The sequence below is a fragment of the Polypterus senegalus genome, chromosome 12, assembly GCF_016835505.1.
Source record: "Polypterus senegalus isolate Bchr_013 chromosome 12, ASM1683550v1, whole genome shotgun sequence".
Lineage (NCBI taxonomy): Eukaryota > Metazoa > Chordata > Cladistia > Polypteriformes > Polypteridae > Polypterus > Polypterus senegalus.
Genome location: NC_053165.1, coordinates 1,060,281 through 1,076,088, shown reverse-complemented (window position 1 = coordinate 1,076,088; position 15,808 = coordinate 1,060,281). Strand labels below are relative to the sequence as shown.

Below are 15,808 nucleotides of genomic sequence, written 5' to 3'. Positions count from 1 at the left end.
TCCCTGACATTCTCTGCTCCTGACGGCACTCCTTTGAAGAGGAAGATATGTTTGCATTCTTTTCATTGTGAGAGAGAACTGTCATCTCTGTCTTGTCATGGAGCACAGTTTAAACTTTTGACTAAAGGGTGTTATTTCATGTCTAGAGGGCTCTAATAATGTTAAAAAACGTATTTAGAAGGTCGTAAACAGGTTTTCTATGCTCCAACTGCGAAAATATTAGATTTATAAATAAAGAATACTACTTTGTGGAAATTCATTTATCTGTCTGGAGCGGATTAACTGCAGTAAACGAGGGTTTACTGTATAACTGTGCGGAGAATATTTATAAACAGTGTGGGAGAGTTTCTAAGGGCTTAAAATATATAATAATTACCATACAAACATATGGTTTCTACTTTGCTGATTTTCACCTATCGCAGGGGGTTCTGGAACGCAACCCCTGCGATCGAGGAGGGATTACTGTATTTCTCTGATTTATTGTCATGTGTCACATATCCCTGATCCACCAAAGTGCTCAGCAGCTGCTTGATATGTTTCCAACTGCAGTCATTTCTCCAACAGTGAAGTAAACCACATTGCATAGGTGAATAACCACTTCAATGGATAAAAATAATATATATATATATTATTTTATTATTTTTTAAAATTATTATATATGCCAAAAATATGAATTTACTTTTGCAAATGAATTATTTTGTGAGAATTTTTATGTTCCTGCAATAATATTTAGAGACCATTTGGGACACTTTCCATTTAGTCAGTTTGTTCGTAAACATCATATTGAATCTAACCAGTTAATAGTATATTTGCATTTGTATCTAACTGAAGTGATTGTTTTTAAAATAAGATGCTTGTTATTAATACTCCTCTTATTAATATTATTAAGTGAGGTTTTTTATGAGTTTATTTGACTTGTATGTCAGTTCATCTTTTGTTTTTAAGTCTCCATATCCAAAAGATAAAGATCCTAGGTGTAACCACTGGGTTTGTTTATTTATTTTTTAAAGCATCGTGTGTTATACAGCAAGCAGCAACAGTTCGAACTCATTCTGATCTTCACGTTGGTGAGTACACAAATGCTGAAACAACATGCACATGGACAGAAGAGAAATGGATCCAGGAAATGGCTGAAAACCAGGTAGATATTTATCATACATTATTTCTCTCCTTAGGGTTCTATTGTAGCTAGAAAATTAAGTTCATATTTTTTATATTGACCATTGTATATGGGAAAATAATTTCTGTTGTTTTTAGTCAATTTGTTTTTAATATGTTACCAATTTGACTTGAATTGTTTAATAGTGAAAGTCACCAGTTGAAGTTTAGTACAGTTTAGATATAAATTTAGAATCTGTGTACATCCTTACATCTAGTTCTTAGGCAATATAAACCCATAATATTTAAAAATACAGTATACCAAAAATATAGCAATATATTCCTGACTTTAATAGTAAGCTTTAAAACTAATTAACTTTCCCCACCACAGCACTCCTATAGCTTTTACTGAATAAAAAGAAATGATGCTTCTTCTTTATGTGACGTTTAACAGAAAAGTCCATCCTTGTGACACAAAGTGTTTTTTTATTTTTAGAAGGAACTCTACAGTCTTGTTGTCAGACGTAGTACTTTGAGCCTATATTTTATTTTTATTGATAATGTGACTTTTAGAGAATAGCTTGAAAGAAATGTGTTAACTATTTCAACATATGTAACTACATATTTCAAAAATACATTGCCGTGAAACAATGTTTTATGTAGTGGTGTTTGTTGGTTTTGTGTCAAACGTGTTTATACTAGATTAGGATTTTACTAACCTATTTAATATGAACTAACATTATAGCATACTTTGATTTGTATACAGATTTATGAACACTAATCAGGCCACTAGTAATCTGGTTCCACTGCTAATTCGGACATAATTCCCACAAATATAACTTCAAATATGCCACACTGACTTGCCTCTACTGTTTTGGTGGCGTTGGTTTCAGTGTCAGCTGTTGGTGCAAACTCTCGAGCCATTCCTACTTGGTTTTTCTGCGTTTATTATTCTAATCTCATATTTAACTCAAGCAGTGGTTCCAATGGGTAAAGAAAGTGTGTCTTGAGACAGCGCACAAAGGACTATGGGAGGTATTTCCTACAAAAAAGGAAATGAAAATGCAATCTTTCTTTTGCCATTTCTTTTTCAAAGTGTATATGCAAGGGTACTACACAAATTAAAATAAAATGAAATAACATAATTCGCAAAATTTTTATAAATAAAATTAAATCACCCTTTTGTTGTTTCATTTTCCATACCTGTCTTGGTGTGTCAGTGTCATAATTAAAATGAAAATGCAATTCCCGCTTTAGAATCCAGAAGCTCAAACCCCTGTGCTATTCAATCGATCTGACGTTAGTAAATGTAGACGCATCCAACTCTAACCACCTTCCTCCCTTTCAGTCTAATGTTAGTAAATGGTCCGTGAGGAATCTGCAACTAAAAATGGTCCACAAGTCAAAAAGGTTGAATATTGCTGCTGACACTCCAGAGATCTGTAGTTGTAGCAGTAGAAAGATGCTGGTTGGTTTGCTCTGCAACCTAAATTGTTTGTTTCTTGGGAACTGACTTGTGGTAGTAGCAGAAGGTGTGCATAAGCTATAGGAAATAAAAGTGAGGGATATAAATTAGAAAAGATTGTTAAGGGAGCTGCAGAATTTAAGCAAAGCTGATAGAGAAAAGCCAAGCAAAATGACCCCTTTTATTGGCTAACTAAAAAGATTACAATCTGCAAGCTTTTGAGGCAACTCAGGCCCCTTCTTCAGATAAGCTAGGAATTGATGTGAAAGGAATGTGGAGGCAGCATAGAGGAACAACAAAGAATGCATATGTAAAAAACAAATTGCAAAAAAAAAATAAAAAGTAAAGACCAGTTTGCACAGAAAGAGATTTTCTTATTTTATATACAGGTAAAATTCTGTTACAATGAATATCTTTACGATGAAAATTTAATTACAACAAAGTATTTTTATGGTCCTGACAGTTTCCCCATATGACACCAGTCTATAGAATTCTCGTTACTACGAAGTGCATTCAGCAGATACTTTCATTACAACGAAGTGACCTTGAAATGCTTGAATGAATCATCCGCAGAGCAGTTAGTTCTGTGGTCACTGCTCAGTTGTGCACAACGATCCCCAAACATTATAAAAAAAAATTTCTTTCTTCAGACTTTCCTCATACTGTTTTTTTGCTTTCTGTGGCTTTCAGTGATACCTTTTGCTTTTTGCTCATCAATATTTGTAAAACAAGTCCATTGGAATTTAACTCATTGTCACCCTCCTATATAAACGGCACACACTAAAAAAAATAACAGTTCATATTAGAAAAAAAAAAAACTTTAAATTTTTGCAGCTCTCAATTGCGTCAAAAAGAAAAAAGATGTTGCCAGTGAATTCGGAATTTCGCCATCAACACTGTCAACTTTCTTGAAAGATCGAGCAAAAAAAGAAGAAAAATATTGGGTTGCAAATGTATACGAACTGCTGCATTTGAATACAGCGAAAAAGCAGTATTTATGTGGTTCAGTGACGCTCATTCAAGAAACATCCCTATTAATGCGGCACTCATTCAAGAAAATATGAAGTTTGTAAACTCTTTTGGGATCTCCCCCAACTGGGTAGCACGCCGAAGACCGTCCCGAAGTGCGATCACCACTTCTGTGAAAGACTGTTTATCCATTGCCGGTGCTACACCAGGCTCACAGCTCTGCTGCGGCACTTCACCAAAGCAAACAAATCTTGATGGGTGATGCAATTAACATTGTAAATGCAGGGAACAGGATTACTTGGCCACAATCCTGCCTGACTGCTGTGTCTGTTTATAGGGGTGTGGCAGATCACACTACAATAAATAACCACGCTTTTCCTGTTTCAAGTTGAATAAAGGATTTGCTTCTGTGGCACTTCACTGCAGCGCTATGAGCCTGCTGTTGCCCTGCCCCGGTAATGGACAAACGATCTTCCACAGACGCGACGATGACGATTCAGGATGCACTTCAGCGTGACGTTCCTGTTGGGTTGGGGGATCCCAAAAGAGTTCAGAAACTTCACAATATGAAGAAGAAGAAAAGGATGATTTGGCTTCTGATTGATAACTGTGCTGCCCCCAACATGCTTCTACATTTAGATAATGTTCGCATTGTATTCCTCCCACCCAATTGCACAGCAGTGCTTCAGCCTTTAGGTTTGGCATCATTCGCACCCTGAAAGTGTATTTTTGCAAGGAAATGCTGAGAAAAATTCTCATCCGCATAAGTTGTGGACAGGAGGAGAATAAAATTAACGTGAAAGAAACTATTGAAATGATTGCAAACCCCTGGACACAAGTTAAAGAAAGCACTAAAGCGACAAATACAGAATCTCATTACAACAAAATTTGCATTACAATGAAATAATTTTTTAGGTCCTTGGTAGTTCGTTGTAACAGAATTTTACCTGTATATCATATATGGTATGGTATATATAAGATGCAGTTTGAAAGATATTAGTCTTTTTATTATTTAGATGTTCTTTTTAAGCCTGCATATCCTGGGTTCATGCCTATGTGTCTGTTAATGGGACTGCATTTAAATGTTGAATATGTATTTACTATTATTTGTTAATTTGTGCCATTTAAAATTACTGCTAATAAAGAGTCATCCCTGAACAAAAATAGGTAGGGCTGGGTTTCAAGGCCAGAATGGCTAGGAACTGTTGTCTTAGGCTGATTAGATTAGTGTTGTGTGACTCAGAAAATAGTTACAGCAGGCAGTAATTAATTGAAAATTGATTTGGTCTGTATCATGTCTATGTTGATTAAGGTTTCTACTTTGCATGTACATAAATTAGTATACTGCTGTATCATGCTTTGAACCCCAGACAGTAGGTTGTTTTCCAGAATCTAATGGACAAGGGACTTGACTCAGAAGAAATGACCCTGCAAGTAATTCTCCATTTCCTGTAATAAGAAAATGAATAAAGGCAAGCACAAAATATCTTTTGGAATTTAAAGCATTGTATTCTCTCATTTTTAGGTTCTTGTAATGACTTGCCACATATTTTTGCACATACTGAGGAATGGCTTTTTACTTCTGGATAAAATTAACCTGTTGGTGTTTGATGAGTGTCATCTTGCAATCATGGACCACCCGTTTAGGGAAATCATGAAGGTATTTTTTTTAAGACATATACTGGTTCTAAGGTGGTACATGGCTCAGTTTATACATTGTAGTAATTCATATTTGCTTTTTCTTTTTACATAATAAAAACACAGAAGGTAAATAGTAATGTATACCAATCATTTCATTCTATAGAAATAGGTAGTTTATATGTAGATGGGCTGCAAATGTTTTGCACACACAATACACCCTAGCAAGTCAGATCATTTTACCAAAGTTCACTTTTTATATACTGTAGTTAATCTTGATATTGCCTGGGTATTGTGGTTATAACTCTTTTGAAAGTGAATTGATGAAAATAATGCAGTACTTTTATTGATTTCATAAAATATTAACATATTAGCATATTTATACATACATAATAGCCCCAAAAAAAACATCATTCCTATAGTTCAAGCAAGTAATATTCAAATAGATAATATGAAACTTTTATGCAACAAAGATTTAAGACCAGTTTAGACCACCTAATGATTGAAGTGTTCATTTAAATAATGTAAATGAAGTACTTGGTCTAGTTGTATACATCTGAAAGAGTGTGTAATCTCCCTTCACTATGCTAGTAACTTAGTAATGAAAAAAGGATACATTAGTTGATTAAAACATATGTTCTCAAAAGTTGATTTGATGTCATAGCAGCCCTAAACAATACCAAGCATGATCCTTGTATTATTTTAAAATCAGATGCCTGTGCACTCTACCTCTCTTATAAATAAATTTACACACATCATATTCTTTGTGTTTCATTTTAATTAATATTTACTTTGGTTTAAGAATGTGTAGATGAATAAACTGTTACATAAATGAAGTTTGTATTTACTTTTTTTAGATATCCCATTTTATGTATGTTGTATTCATAGTTGTAACTTTTATGTTCTCAGATATGTGAAAACTACCCTTCCTCTCCCCGAATATTGGGTCTTACAGCTTCCATTTTAAATGGTAAATGTGACCCTTCTGAGTTAGAGGAGAAGATTCAAAACCTTGAAAAAATTTTAAAAAGTAATGCAGAAACTGCTACAGACCTTGTTGTCTTAGACAGGTAGGAATTGATCCATTGTTCCTTTTTTTTTTTTTTGGTAAACTATGTGGAACTTTTCATGCTGCCATATTATTTTTCAGTGCATTAATGTGTTAATTGTTGTTCTTACGTTCCTCACATCTTCAAGGTACTCGTCTCAGCCTCGCGAAGTTGTGCTAGATTGTGGACCATATATGGATAAAAGTGGACTTTGTGAAAGACTTTTAAATGAATTGGATGAAGCACTTAATTTTCTTAATGACTGCAACCTGTCTATACTTCATGAAGACAAAGATCCTACATTTATTTCTAAACAGGTAACGATACTTAAGAGCTTGAGTTGCGATAACAATCATTATTACTTGTATAGGTGATTTTCAGTTAATATTCAAAGGACATATATAACTTTTTTCACACTCTTTTTGGACATAGCCTGTGTCTTGCATAAATGTGCTCTCTGAGAGACATAAAAACGTTTTCTAATGTGAATTGAAAATAAACTGAAAACTTGGAGGTGATTCCTGTGGACTGTGAAAATGTGACCACATTTTTAAAGACCTTTACAGAAGATGTCAAAAACAAAACTTTTCTCTTGTAAACTTGCCTCTTATATATAACCTGTAATGGCGCACGGCACGATAATGTGCAGTGAATCCACTTGACTTGAGCATTTCTAGTTTTCATCCTCTTTGCCTGTACGTTTACCATTCGTTTGCTCAGACGTTGATGCGCTCGCTGCTTCCTGAGCAGCTCTTCTTTTCTCTACCCTAATGGCCTGCTTTTTCTCTTCTTACGTTGGCATCTTTTCAAGTTAAAACTGATTAAGTCAGTGTCAGTGTTTGTGTTTGTGTTGCAGTTACTTAGTACGTTTTCTTTAATTTTACACTTAACCTGAAACTTAAGTCTTCAATCTGCCTCAAGAATGATTGAAGATATGAAGATGTAGGGGAAGTGACGGCGAAGATGGTATGGATGAGAATGGCACCCATACGTATGCGTCGCCCCACTGCCTGCTGCCGAGAGTTGATTCTACAATAAAATAAAAAGAGGAATAACCTTGGAGGTCAATCATCACCCTGAAAGCGGACAGTAGATGTCACATAGTATGTGTGTACCAAATGTCAGGTCAATTGGTCAAACGGTTTGCGAGCTACAGGTGATTTAAAATCCTGGACAGATAAACGAACAGGCATGGTAGCGTATTATATATAAAAATTAGTCAGAGATAGCACTGCAGTTCTTGTAAAACATATGGGCAGAGTTCACTATTGAGAAGGCACAGTATTAAACAAATGTAGTTTGCTTGTTGGAACACAAGAAAAAAATCATTTACAACAGTCAAGAATGCTTGACGTCAGTACAGCTTAAAATGTGCATGAAAAAGTTTATTTGTCCATTTAATAAACTGATGTGTTAAACACCTGCTGTACTGCATTTCTTGAACATTTCCTCTGGATGGCATATTCTTTGAAGGAAAACCATATGATATACTTAAAACATTAAAAAAAAATAAATACATTTTTGTTTGTATCTGTGTAGGTGCTGAATGACTGCCGATCAGTATTGACAGTTTTGGGACCTTGGTGTGCAGATAAAGTAGCAGGGATCATGGTAAGGGAACTACAGAAATACATCAAGCATGAACAGGAGGAGTTGAACAGAAAGTTCTTACTGTTTACAGACACTATTTTAAGAAAAATCCATGCTCTCTGTGAAGAACACTTCTCCCCCACTTCCCTGGACCTTAAATTTGTTACCCCAAAAGTAATTAAATTACTTGAGATATTGCATGAGTATAAACCATTTGAGCGGCAGCAGTTTGAAAGTGTGGAGTGGTATAATAACAGAAACCAGGATAATTATGTGTCCTGGAGTGACTCTGAAGATGATGATGAGGATGAAGAAACAGAGGAGAAAGAAAAACCTGAAGCTAATTTTCCTTCACCTTTCACCAACATACTGTGTGGAATTATTTTTGTTGAACGGCGTTACACAGCAGTAGTTTTAAACAGGTAATAATTTTATTTTCCATTTTGATGTTGTAAATTATTTTGCTGTAACTAGTAGTGGATGATAGTAAATTTAGCACAATTATCTTCCAGTGTTTGCAGGTATTGTGCCTTATAATGTGCTTATTGAATGTACTTGGTTGGTCAGTAAAATATAAATACCTTAAGGTACTTTGCAGGTGATCATTAAGAATCTCATAAAAAGTAAGTATCACATGACTTGTCCTCACAAGAAACAAAAGTGGTATAAAGTCCTAAATGTTAAAGCACATACAGTGGATATAAAAAGTCTACACACCCCTGCCAGAATTGCAGATTTTGAGTAATAAAACAATTAAATCAAGATAAATCCTGTCAGTACTTCTATTCCACTGTTATTGGAGACCTGCAGTCTATACAAAGAAGGTGTAAAGAAATCAGAAACTTTAGTGAAAAAAAAATCGTACAAAACCCTGGTTGCATTAGGGTGCCCACCACCTAAACTGATACTTAGTTGAAGCGCCTTCTTATTTTATTACAGCACTCAGTCATTTTGGGTAAGAGTCTTATCAGTTTAGCACATCTAGACTTGATGATTTTTTTCCACTCCTCCTTGCAAAAAATTTTCAGATCTGTCAAATTAGGAGGAAATCTCCTGTGCACAGCTCTCTTCAGGTCGCCCCATAGAGTTTCAATTGGATTAAGGTCTGGGCTCTAAACACTGATCCTTCTTTGTTTAAACCATTGTCTCATCGATTTTGATGTATGCTTTGGGTCGTTCTCATTCAGAACGATGAAATTCCTCTTCATCTTCAACCTCCTAGCAGATGCTTGAAGGTTTTGTGCAGAAATTGACTGATACTTGTAGCTTTTCATGATTCCATCCACCTGATTAAAGCCCCAGTTCAGATTGAAGAAAAGCAGCCCCAAAGCATAATGCTACCTCTGTTCTTTTGATGATGTCCTGTTATTTTTGCATAATACATAATTTTTGGAATTATGGCCATGTAGTTCAACCTTGGTCTTATCAGAACATAATACGTTTTTCCATGTGGTTGTGGGAGACATTTTTACAATGTTTAGCTGGACTTGGATGTTTTTCTTTGTGAGAAAAGGCTTTTGTCATGCTACCCTACACCACAAACCAGATGTATGAAGATTGTTGTCACATTTAGGGAACAAGCGGTAATTAGCAGGAATTCCTGCATTTCCTTTAATGTAGCTGTAGGCCTCTTGGTGGCCTCCCTGACCAGTTTTTTCTTTGTCTTCTCATCGATCTTGGAGGGACATCCTGATCTTGGTAGAGTCACTGCGACATATTGAGACACATTTTGTCCACTTGTTGTTGATAGAGATGCTCCAATTAGTTGGCCGCTGATCAGAAGATTTTAAATAAAAAGAAGACTTGATCAGTGATCAGGAAAAAGGCCGATCACAAACCCCAGCTTTTCTAAGGTTTATGGTAATTTAATCACAAGGTATTAAGATAGTTGTGCTAGCAGGCGTCTTTTTTGTTCCTTTTGCAGCAAGCTTCCTACAATGTAAGCAAAGAGCAGCGAGTGGAAGCTTGTTTTATCAGTGAATGAGATATGATTGGTACGTCGGTCTTTACATTAAAGAAAGTGGAGTAATAAATTTGAAAAAAAAAAGTAATTGGAGAAGTCACCCTGTGCAACTAGACAAATGGCAAGAAAGCCTTTATTTTGTCCATTAAATTAAAAGAGACAGCAAGATTGATTTAAAACGCAGCATCTTACACTTGTAGCCTCCTTTAGCGTTAAATTTCTTCTCAAAAAAACATGCAAAAAGCTTTGCATTTTTTGGCTTGAAAAATTACTTATTTATTAAATCTGATCTTTCTACTGTAAACCTTGCAAAATACTAAAAGTACAAATTCAGAAGTGTAGAAAGTGTAATAATGATACAAATAGTAATAAATAATAATGAATAAAATAATGCAAATAACCGTATATACTGTCAAAATGTGCCGTTTGTGTGGTATATCTTGAAGCACAGTGAAATGCCCAATCCAACATCACAGTCAGGACAATAGTAGTGTGATTCCTTGTGGATTTCCTTTCTAGACTGATCAGCTTTCAAACCGCATGCTGCACACGTGCGATTGACACATCTAGTGACCAGTCCAGGATTTGTTCCTGTCTTGCACCTGAATTTGGCAGGATAGGCTTCTGGCCCTCCTGCAACTCTGAAGTGGATAAAATGGGTTTGAGAGTGTTATGTTGAAATTTTATTTCAGGTTGATTAAAGAGGCGGGGAAACAGGACCCAGAGTTGGCCTATATCAGCAGTAACTTTATAACTGGCCATAGTATTGGAAAAAATCAACCTCGAAACAAACAAATGGAAGTTGAGTTCAGAAAGCAAGAAGAGGTGAGTGCAATGACAGTAACTGAAGTAATACAGTGCCACAAAGTTATGTGATCTCAGCTGCACAGGTGTTAAGTCCAGTTAAGACAGTATTGTGGTTTTTGTTTGTTATTATGGTTAAGAAATACTGTATATTCAATGCCTATTCATCTCCCTGGTTTTGAATTTGACTTCAAGACTTTGAATGAGATATTTGATTAAATATATGAGTATTTACATACTGTAATAGCCCAAGCCAAAGAAGAACAAATGCTGAAATTTAGAAAAAAATGAATAAAACTAAGATGTTAAAAGATAGTAAGTAGATGTTGTTAGTAGGTTTCACTTTATTTTCATCCGTATTTGTGTTTGGTTTAGTCTTTGCTAGGATTTGCCAGTATCTGCAGGCTCAAAAATACTGAAATTTCTAACTTGGTATAATTAATCTGAGCTTATTAAGATGTTGGAATAACTTCAGATCATTTTGTTAATTTTTTCATTTGTGCTTTGATGATTTATATCCACTATGCTTTATAACAGGAACATTTTTATTTGCTTGATACTTTATATTGAGTTTTTGCCATGAGCATGACGTTTTTTAATTGACTCCAATAAACTTTTCTTTCCTCATGGTCTCAGAACAGAAGTAGTATTGTTTTCAGTCACTCATTTTCTGCCCACCTTTCCTGTAAGACCATGTCACCTTATCAGTAGCAAAAGTCTCTAGCTCCTGCAGGAGAATACACAGGGCAGGTACCCCTTCATCTTCGACATCTTCTGGGTCTCCGTTCTGATTATGTGACAAAAACTCCTAAATGGTTTCTTTTATTCCTGACCAACAGTAGTTTAATGCAAGGTAAGGTCCTGTTGCATCACTACATTTCTCAGCATGGCATAGAAAGCAGTCCTTTGCAGAAACCTACATTTTGTCTGTTTCTGCATCCCTCAGATCTTATGACAATAGTGTGGATGTAGAAGTAGATTGACAAGTAAATTAAAAATTGAGGCCAAGGGGACAGCATCATCCACAAACTACAAAAATGCAAAGCTCGGGCTTTCAAAAAGGATATTCTCAAGGCATCAACTGCATCTTGATACTGTATTCTGTCAGCTAAGATGACAAACTGATGAGCAGACAAGACACGTGCATGGTGGAATACTAAGCCAGCTTTGAATGGGTTTGACTTGGCGCCATGGTTGTATATACAATTAGAACTGTTCAAATCTAGAAGTTTCTTTCACCAAAAAACTGCAAAATAATGCTTCAAAATCAATTAAACAACTTTAAAGATAATTATTTTTCATACATTAAAGGAAAGTACTCTGTATTACTCGTATGTATTGGTATAGTTTTACACTGATAAAGTGCAAGTGAACATTTCACATTATTGTATAATCTATAAGAACTGATAGATGTCCGCAGTACTTAAGTTCTGAGAGTGACAAGTACATAGTAGCTGCTTTTAAAATGCACTACTTGGTGGACAGCAGAATGGCCAGTCAACTTGCAGACAATGCTGTTTCAAAGATACCGTCTGTAGAAATACAGAAGTACAGCAGAAGTAAATAGAAGTACAACAAATCACAAGAACAAATTGTGCTGCCAGGTCTTTTTTGTGTAAAAACTAATGGAACAGAGAAATGAAAACCTGGTTTTTGGCAATTGTCACACACACAACTTGAAACTCCTTTCTGATGCATTTGGCAAGGTAAACATAACATTTAAATTAAACTTTTGTTTTTTTTTTTTTTTGTACCATGCATACCACAGTTGTACCTCAAAAATTAATTTTACTCTACATAGACATCGACTGAATTAGAAACCAACTCATGCAACCGTGACTCACCTGTTAAGTTGTCTTAAATCCTATTATAATTCTTTAGCCTGCTTGTCTAACTTTCGTCTGTCACTTGTTGTGACTCACTTTAAGGATGTGATGAGGTTGAACTGCATTATTTATTAATAAAAATTGTAATTTGGCATTTTCTGTTTATTTATAACCTGTATATTAATCGCTTGCACTAAGTGAAGTAACTTTTTGGGGGGGAAAAAAGTAAAGCCATTCTTGAAATGGCTTGAAAATTAGGAGGCAGCTTGCAGTTGTCAAATGGTTCCTGAGATTTAATTTGTGCACAACAGGTAAATGCTTTTGGTGCTAATGATATGGCTTTTTGTTCTACTATAATGTAATTCATTCTTTGGTTGACACTGGTCAATGTAAAAATACTGTTTTTGTGTGTGATAATATATCTATTCATTTTTATAGGTACTTCGAAAGTTCCGTGCGCATGAAACAAACTTGCTTATTGCTACAAGTATTGTGGAGGAAGGTGTAGACATTCCAAAGTGCAATTTGGTGGTTCGCTTTGATTTGCCAACAGAATACCGGTCTTATGTGCAGTCAAAAGGAAGAGCCAGAGCCCCACTCTCAAATTTTGTCATGTTGGCTGACAGTGATAAAACTAAAGCTTTTGAAGAGGATCTTAAAACATACAAAGCTATAGAAAAGGTAAATCTTTATTTAGTAACTAACTCTTAAACTTTATGTAATGATTACTTAGTTGTATAATATATTTTACAGCAATATGAAATTCCACATACATTTGTTTGCCTGCTTTTACATGAATAGGGCCCTGGTAGAAACGCGAAAACAACAGAAACACAATCAGTGTACCAATCAGTCAGCAAGTGTGTCGGTCTACTGCAGGGTCCGTTCATTCACACTCGTACATCGGATCAATTTAAAAATCGCCAGTTGATCTTACTTTTGGGATGTGCTAAGAAAACAGTTGTACCCGTAGGAAAACGCATATAGGCATCTAGGATTCTGGGTCTGCCACACAGTTTATTCTCAGTGAAAGTGAGCAAGTGTTATTGGTGACTTTGCAGCTTAAGAAATTATTAAGATTATTGTATACCTTTACACATAACAATATGCAGAATAATTATCCATCCATCCATTTTCCAACCCGCTGAATCCGAACACAGGGTCACCGGGGGTCTGCTGGAGCCAATCCCAGCCAACACAGGGCACAAGGCAGGAACCAATCCCGGGCAGGGTGCCAACCCACCGCAGAGAATAATTATATAACCATTTATAACTCTGCAATAGCATTCATGCTTTGTAAACTGTTAAAAAATGTGTACAACACTACACTGTGTGCACAATTATTAGGCAAGTGAGTATTTTGACCATATCATCATTTTTAATGCGTATATTCCAACTCCAAGCTGTATTAACTTGAATGCTTATTGGATTTCAGCACGTCAGGTGATGTGTATTTGTGTAATGAGGGAGGGTGTGGCCTAAGGAGATCAACACCCTATATCAAGGTGTGCAGAATTATTAGGCAGCTAGTTTTCCTCAGGCAAAATGGGCCAAAAAAGAGATTTAACTGACTCTGAAAAGTCAAAAATTGTAAAAAGTCTTTCAGAGGGATGCAGCACTTTTGGAATTGCTAAGATATTGGTGTGTGATCACAGAACCATCAAACATTTTGTTGCAAATAGTCAACAGGGTCGCAAGAAACGTGTTGAGAACAAAAGATGCAAATTAGCTGCCAAAGATTTGAGAAGAATCAAACGTGAAGCTACCAGGAACCCATTATCCTCCAGTACTTTCATATTCCAGAGCTGCAACCTACCTGGAGTGCCCAGAAGTACAAGGTGTTCAGTGCTCAAAGACATGGCCAAGGTAAGGAGGGCTGAAACCCAACCACCACTGAACAAGAAACAGAAGTTGAAACGTCAAAACTGGGACAAGAAATATCTGAAGACAGATTTTTTTCAAAGGTTTTATGGACCGATGAGATGAGAGTGACTCTTGATGGACCAGATGGATGGACCTGTGGATCAGTAATGGGCACAGAGCTCCACTCCAACGTGGAGATGGGGTACTGGTATGAGCTGGTATTTTTAAAGATGAGCTAGTTGGACCTTTTGCATTGAAGATGAACTCAAAATCAACTCCCAAACCTACTGCCAGTTTTTTGAAGACACTTTCTTCAAACAGTGATACAGGAAAAAGACCATGATTTTTATGCAGGCCAATGCTCCATCACTTGCATCGAAGTTCTCCACTGCGTGGCCAGCCAGTAAAGACCTTAAAGATGAAGGAATAATGACATGGCCCCCTTCCTCATCTGACCTAAACCCTATCGAGAACTTGTGGGCACTTCTTAAATGCTAGATTTACGGGGGAGAGAAACAATACACCTCTCTGAAGAGTGTCTGGGAGGCTGTAGTCACTGCTCCACAAAAAGCTGATCGTCAACAGATTAAGAAACTGACAGACTCCATGAATGGAAAGGCTTATGACTGTTATTGGAAAGAAGGGTGGCTATATTGGTCATTGATTGATTGATTGATTTTTTTAAAATGTCAGAGATGTTTATTTGTACATTTTGAGGTGTTTGTTTATTATTCTCACTATAACAGATGAAAATAAACAAGTGAGATGGGAAAATTTTCATTTTTCCTTTAGTTGCATAATAAATCTGCACACTAATAGTTGCCTAATAATTGTGCGCACATATGTATTCCCCTGATGATGTTCACACTCACATTTCCGTTGTGAAACATTCAGCTTTCAGGTTTATTAACATTTTGGATTGACTGATAGCACTGTGTTTGTTCCATATTAAAATTAATCCTCAAAAATACGACTTGCCTAATAATTGTGCACACAGTGTATAACCTTCTGCATTAAGTCTAATTAAAAAAAATTCAGATTTTTAGATAAATGTTTATTTAAAGCTTGAAAGATGGGTGCATGAACCATTCAAAATGGTATGTGGGTCAGGTTAACTTTGTAAAATCCTTATTAAATAAACAGGTGCGTACTGTACAACATTTTTTTTCAGAATGATAAAAAAAAGTTTGTGTTGATATATTTGTTGAGTAACGATTGACTGTGTTTTTTCAGTTCTGTAATAAAGTAAATGAGTCACAGTCCATTTTCATTCAGGTGGTAATAAAATATGAAGACGGCAAAAACTGTTTTTTTTCTTTCTATGTAATTTTTGTTAACGGTAACCTTATTTATCATCATATATCAGTTTCAAAAGCATTTACTACTGAGCATGTCTTAGTATAGTTTTGTAGATGCTACAACCTTCAATGAGGTTTTTTTTGTTTTAGTATTTGACTAATACTTATTTGTATGATACACTATACTCAATGTCTTAGTGATTTGTAATTTATCTAATTTAATAGTATCCCTAAAAACAGTGTCT

General features: G+C 35.6%; 1 protein-coding gene across 2 annotated transcripts in view; it reads left to right on the top strand.

Moving 5' to 3' along the window:
- The window catches only part of dicer1 (dicer 1, ribonuclease type III), a 79,356-nt gene that overhangs the window by 17,378 nt on the left and 46,170 nt on the right, over positions 1 to 15,808 (top strand). For both annotated transcript variants that reach the window (XM_039773398.1, XM_039773399.1), the window contains 7 exons: positions 1,011 to 1,141; positions 5,058 to 5,192; positions 6,080 to 6,240; positions 6,368 to 6,536; positions 7,759 to 8,231; positions 10,465 to 10,597; positions 12,841 to 13,083. In XM_039773398.1, coding sequence (XP_039629332.1) covers positions 1,011 to 1,141; positions 5,058 to 5,192; positions 6,080 to 6,240; positions 6,368 to 6,536; positions 7,759 to 8,231; positions 10,465 to 10,597; positions 12,841 to 13,083 — 1,445 coding nt within the window. The remainder of the gene's footprint in view (positions 1 to 1,010; positions 1,142 to 5,057; positions 5,193 to 6,079; positions 6,241 to 6,367; positions 6,537 to 7,758; positions 8,232 to 10,464; positions 10,598 to 12,840; positions 13,084 to 15,808) is intronic.